A 6,000-nucleotide genomic window follows, 5' to 3' on the forward strand; every position below is an offset into this window, starting at 1 on the left:
CTGTGGCTCAAGCGGTAGAGCGCTAGCCTTGAGCTGAAGAGCTGAGGGACAGCGCCCAGGCCCAAAGTTCAAGCCCCAGAACCAACCAAAAAAATAATTAACAATTCCCTCTCCCCCCCCCAAAAAAACCCCACCATTTAAGCCACTCTTACCGGTTGGAATTCGAATGTCTATGTTGGATAATGTAGGGATACTGCTACCCCAGGAGAAAAACCCATTGGTGACCTGGAAAATAAGAATGCCAAAGTGAAAGATGAGATATCTCTCTCTCTCCTTTCTCTCTAACTGTCTCTGAGCTTCTTTTGCTCAAGGCAAGCGCTCTACCGCTTGAGCCACAGCGCCACTTCTGGCTTTTTCTGTGTCTGTGGCACTGAGGAATCGAACCCAGGGCTTCCTGCATTGCGAGGCGAGCACTCTACCCCTGAGCCACCTGTCCAGCCCCAGATCAATTCCATATCACAGCTGTTTTATGGCCTCTGTGACACACAGCAAATGACGCACGTGCAGGGGTTTTCTGATTGGTGGCAAGAGGTGTAGCAAAGTCCTTTGAACTCCTGGATCCCTTACCCAGGAAGCATTGCTTCTTGGAAAATGACGGAACCATCATAAACATTTTCCAAAGAAATCCCTACCTTCCTTCTTTGTCTCCCCTGCTAGACAAGGCCAAAGGAACAACAGAATCTACCAGAAATCATCAAGATGACTTTTAACAGCTGAGGGAGGCCCGTAATGAATGAGTTTCTGGAATGGAGTCGACTTACCACCACGTTTGGTAATGTCGGAAGGAGTCCAGGTGAGCAGAAAATAAACACAGACACATGAAGCAATACCTGCTTTAAATATCAACACGCATCACCAGGGCCGGGCGCCGGTGGCTCCCGCCTGTCATCCCAGCGACTCAGGAGGCTGAGATCTGAGGATCACAGTTCAAAGCCAGCCTGGGCAGAAGAGTCTATGAGACTTTCAGCTCCAATAAATTATTCAGAAAAGGCTGGGAGTGTCACTGTGGCTAGAACTTTCTAGCCTTGAGCAAAGGTCAGGGACAGCACCCAGGCCCTGAGTTCAAGTCCCAGGACTAGCAAAAACAAAAAAAAAAGTCTCATGGACTTTTCCTACCTGGGCTGGCTTTGAACCTCGATCCTCAGATCTCAGCCTCCTGAGTAGCTGGGATGACAGGATGATCGATCAACAGGGTCCTAGAGATCTTATTCTAGAATGTGTCAGAGAGCCAAGTTCTTGGCTTATCGTGGCTAGACAGGGACCCATCCCCTGCTCCAAAGTCTCAAGTATTCATCTGATCGATTCACAAGCCATGGACACCTGAGCCAGGTCACCCCTCATTTGCCTCTGAGCACCCCATTAGCTAGCGGCCTGTCATAAACCACACACTCCTGCAGTCTTTACCCGGATTCTTCAATCCTGTCATCCCAGCTACTCAGGAGGCTGAGATCTGAGGATCACAGTTCAAAGCCAGCCCCGGGACAGCAAAGTCCGTGAGATTCTTCTCTCCCATGAACTACCAAAGTGGAGCTGTTGGCTCCAAGTGGTAGATTGCTATAGCTTTGAGCAAAAAGGAATCTCAGGGACAGCACCCAGGCCCTGAGTTCAAGCCCCAGCATTGGCACACACACACACACATGACCAAACACTTGACACCACTGCCAGAAATACAGCAGCTCTTCACTGGCCACCAACGCCTGTCCATCCCCTTCCCAAATCCAGCCTGGCCCATTTCCAAACTTGCCGACCTTCCAACCACTCCAGGCCTCCATTCTCCATGAGTGGTCTCCCCCGCCCCCATACGCTTCCTACCTGTTACCTGTCACTTAACTCCAGCAGCTTAAACCACGGCCCTGTCCTTTCTGTACCAGAAACATGTCGATCTCGCCGTCTCCTGACTGTTTGCTGGTGTTCCCCGTGAAGTCCTCTCGCCCAGACATGCACGCGTTGACATTGCGATATTATCCCCAAACGTCACTAAGGAACGTCTCTCTTCTAGAAGCTTTTCACAGGTCACAGACATCAATGGCTTCCTCTCTGAACTGCGGCTGCTCTGAATCACGTTTTCTCTCTCTCTGTCTCTCTCTGTGGTGCTTAGACTCCTGTTGGAGATTGTCTACTGTCTACTAGCTGTGCACTTCATAATTCTGTCCTAGCGTCCACGCCGTAGGCTATGTCTGCACAAACTAAGATGGCCCACGACCTTACTTAGGTGATATCATTGATGGTAAGCACCAATCCCACCGCTCATGGGTGGGCATTCGATGCTCGGTGGAAACTGTCTCTTCTTCTTTCCCGACCTAGCACCAAATCGGGAGGTTGTACTGTGTCTCCCTGGTTGTTTTCTAAAACATGGTGGTGGTGGTGGTTTTTATTCGTTTGTCTTGGTCCGTTGTGGGACTTGAACTCAGGGCCTGGGCGCTGTCCCTGAGCTCCTTTGCTCAAGGCTGGCGCTCTACCACTTGAGCCACAGCGCCGCTTCTGGTTTTCTGGTGGCTCGTTGGAGATCAGAGTCTCAAAGACCCGCCTGCCAGGGCTGGCTTTGAACGTCGATCCTCAACATCTGAGCCTCCTGAGTCGCTGGGATGACAGGCGGTAGCCGCAGAGCCGGGCTCATGGTTACATGTTTAAAGCACTCCAGCAGACACCAAAGTGAAGAATCGTGAGCGTGTCTCCTTGAAACTCTGGCCTCGCTTCCCCCCACCCTCAAAGCATCTACACTGAAGTTTTATGGCCACCTCGGGTGATGAACAATGACTCAAAGAGGCAGAGCCATTGCTCCAAAGTCTCATCTCCAAGTAACGGTCAAGCAACAAGAGCATTCACTGACTCCCAGCAAGGGCAAGCTTGCTGCAGTGGCAGATGCAGACACGCCTAACTCTCCTCTTCGCTCTACTAGGTACACCCGACTGACCTGCCTTTCCCTCCCTCCCTTTCTTTCTCTCCCTCCTTCGATTTCTCTCTTTCTCTCCCTCCCTCCCTCCTCTCTCTCTCTCTCTCTCTCTGGGTAGCTACAATAAGTAGGTTTCTGAACAGCTGAGTCTCCAGCATGCAGATGGTCCAGGGTACAGAGGATCAGGCCTGCTCTCCCCGTGTTCCTGGGCCTTGTCCCCTACCATCAGTGCTCGATCTGGATAAGTGTTAGGTAGCACAGGTTGCCTGTTCTACTTCAGCTTAACGCCAGAGCCCAAAGGCCAAATCCCAAAACCATCACTAACTAATTTATTTCTCTTGAAAAGATGTAGATGGTAAACCAAGCACCGATGGCTCCCGCCTGTCATCCCAGCTACTCAGGAGGCTGAGATCTGAGGATCGTGGTTCAAAGCCAGCCCGGGCAGGAAATGTCCGTGAGACTCTGATCTCCAATAAACCACCAGAAAACTGGAAGTGGCGCTGTGGCTCAAGTGGTAGAGCGCCAGCCTTGAGTGAAAGAGCTCAGGGACAGCGCCCAGGCCCTGAGTTCAACTGCTAGGGCTGGCACACACACACACACACACACACACACACACACACACACACGATTCTCAGTTCTTAGCTCTGTAATATCAGTGTTTGCCTATGAATCCGTTCATGCAAGAGTTTGAGAGGATACAGTAGCTTCTCACACAAACGCGGAGGGAAACAGCCCGGGGTTATTTCTGAAGCACAGAGAAGCAGAACTGAGAAATCATACACCCCGCAGCGTGTTTTTAACTACAAACCACAGCCGCCATCAGACACAGACGGAGGACACCCTCACCAGATGCCCGGCCCCAAACCAGTCCCACTTGTGCCGCTATTGGTACAGGAATCCAGGAAATGAAATGACCTTTATGGCAACATCTTCGGTTTCCACCGAGCGCAGGCGCCGCGACTCACAGCTGTCCAGGTGATACCTTCCCGGCTGCTTCCTGTTGATCGTTTTCGGTTGCTACATTCCAATGGGAAAAGAAATAACACGGGTTGAAGCTATTCGGGGGAAAAAGGAAGGTTTTACTGACCTGCACATTACTACTTCACTCAAATCCCGGAGAATTTCTGGGGGAAGGAAGGAATGTGCCAGATAAAAGTCACACACACACAAGGCGAGGAATTATTGGGGGGGGGGTTTGGTCTTGAGAGAGATGGGTGAATTCTATCTCAGCATGGAAAGTTCTAGATCCTCATGGCTCACTCTCTTGATCATAGCTGCTCAGGAGGCTGAGATCTGAGGATCGAGGTTCAAAGCCGGCCTGGGCAGGAAATGTCCGTGAGACTCTTGTCTCCAATGAACCTCTAGAAAACCTTAAGTGGCGCTGTGGCTCACGTGGTAGAGCGCCAGCCTTGAGTGAAAGAGCTCAGGGACAGCGCCCAGGCCCTGAGTTCAAGTCCCATGACCGACAAAAAAATAAAGTATGGGTTTTCCCAATGGTCCTATGAAAGGTGAACTGGAATTTATAACACGGCTCCTTTGGGGGAAAATCATCATCTTTTAACTTCACATAGAATGTAGATGTTACTGTTAAAGAATTCCTTCAGCACTTTACTTTCACTTTTCTTTCCCTGTAGATCTGACATCATGGAGTCCCCTTTATTCTAATGTCATATGATGTCTCTTCTTAGGAGGTGTGTGTTACGTAATGATCGAGTTCAACACCAATCCTTGATGAGCTAGGATAGAATCTCTCTCTCTCTAAACATATATATATATATATAAATGCATATATATATACACACACATATGTGGACATGGACATACATGTATGTGTATATACAAATATGCACACCTATACGTATATATAAAATATACACACATGCACGTACATACATATACATATACACACATACATTTATATACACACATAATATATACAGACATATTTACACACATATAAAACGACATTCAAATGTGTATGCATACACACATTTATACTCACGCATGTTCGTGTGTATATGCGATATGTGTGTATAGGTATCGATAGAGATATTGATAAAGGTATAGATATCTTTGAGCTTTCTTCCTTATCCCTACGGTCTGAACTTGAAGTTCTCATCACCTGGGTATCAAACACAGATGCTCAGGGCTTGTAGCTCAGCACGTGCGTAGCAGGATGGAACCCTGGATTCTATGTCCAGCCCCGCACCCAAAATAATTGCTCCTTGAATCACACGTCCCTCTGACCTCTCTCTCTCGGCAGCCTGTGGACAGCCTGAGAGGGCTGAGCGTTGAGATCTGCCCGGATAGACATGTCCGTGAGACCCCATCTCAAACAGTGGGCCAGGTATGGTAGTGTGCACGTGCCATCTCAGCTGGATGAAAGGCACTGGAGGCGCGGGCAGGCGCTGTGGCTAGCTCTGGGCTCACACACAAGACGCTGCCCGACAAAGGACAAATGCAGAAAAGACTGGAGGTATGGTTCAGGGGGTCGAACACCTGTCTTCCTAAGTCCAATACCCTGAGTTCTGATTTTGAACTGTGTTTGTTGTTGTTGTTGTTGTGTTGGGGGGGTACTGAAGATGGAACCCGTGATGTTGTATCTGCTGGGCAAGGGCTTTGCCAACTGAGCTACAGCCCAGCCCTGTGGTTGGATGATCTTTGTGCAAGTGTGTGTCTGTCTGTCTGTCTGTCTGTGAGGGTGTGCATGCACACACCTGGCGATCCTCTTCCCTAGAGATTTAAACTCCAACGTTTCTGCTTTCTTCCAGTTGCCGCCCGATGCCCGCACCCCGTCTGCCCCCCTCACCCCGTCTCTGCCCCCCGCAGGGCCAAGCGCTCACCACGCCCGTGTGCTTCTTGCACGACTCAAACGGCAGCGCGCCCTCCCCGGCTCTCCAGCTGTGGCCGCTGATCTCGTCGCTCAGCAGGAACTCGCTCAGCTTCTGCACACTGCGGAGGTCAAGCGACACACGCACACACATGCACACACACACCAGGTCAGCTCAGATCACACGCCCAGTCCGCCCCGCCCAGCCTGCCCGCCCGCACTCAGCCAGGGCCGGGAAGCGGGGAGGCCCGCCAGGCCTCCCGTGGCCAGGCCCGCA

At 50.6% G+C, this 6,000-nt stretch overlaps 1 protein-coding gene across 1 annotated transcript in view; it reads right to left on the bottom strand.

Annotated features, from left to right (window-relative positions):
- The window catches only part of Abcc9 (ATP-binding cassette, sub-family C (CFTR/MRP), member 9), a 69,242-nt gene that overhangs the window by 33,393 nt on the left and 29,849 nt on the right, over nt 1–6,000 (bottom strand). The window contains exons 14-16 of the mRNA XM_013025063.1: nt 5,737–5,845; nt 3,809–3,910; nt 153–225 (exon numbers count right to left, since the gene is read on the bottom strand). Of these exons, the coding sequence (XP_012880517.1) occupies nt 153–225; nt 3,809–3,910; nt 5,737–5,845 (284 nt within the window). The remainder of the gene's footprint in view (nt 1–152; nt 226–3,808; nt 3,911–5,736; nt 5,846–6,000) is intronic.

Source organism: Dipodomys ordii, unplaced genomic scaffold (genome assembly GCF_000151885.1).
Source record: "Dipodomys ordii isolate 6190 unplaced genomic scaffold, Dord_2.0 Scaffold81, whole genome shotgun sequence".
NCBI classification, from domain to species: domain Eukaryota; kingdom Metazoa; phylum Chordata; class Mammalia; order Rodentia; family Heteromyidae; genus Dipodomys; species Dipodomys ordii.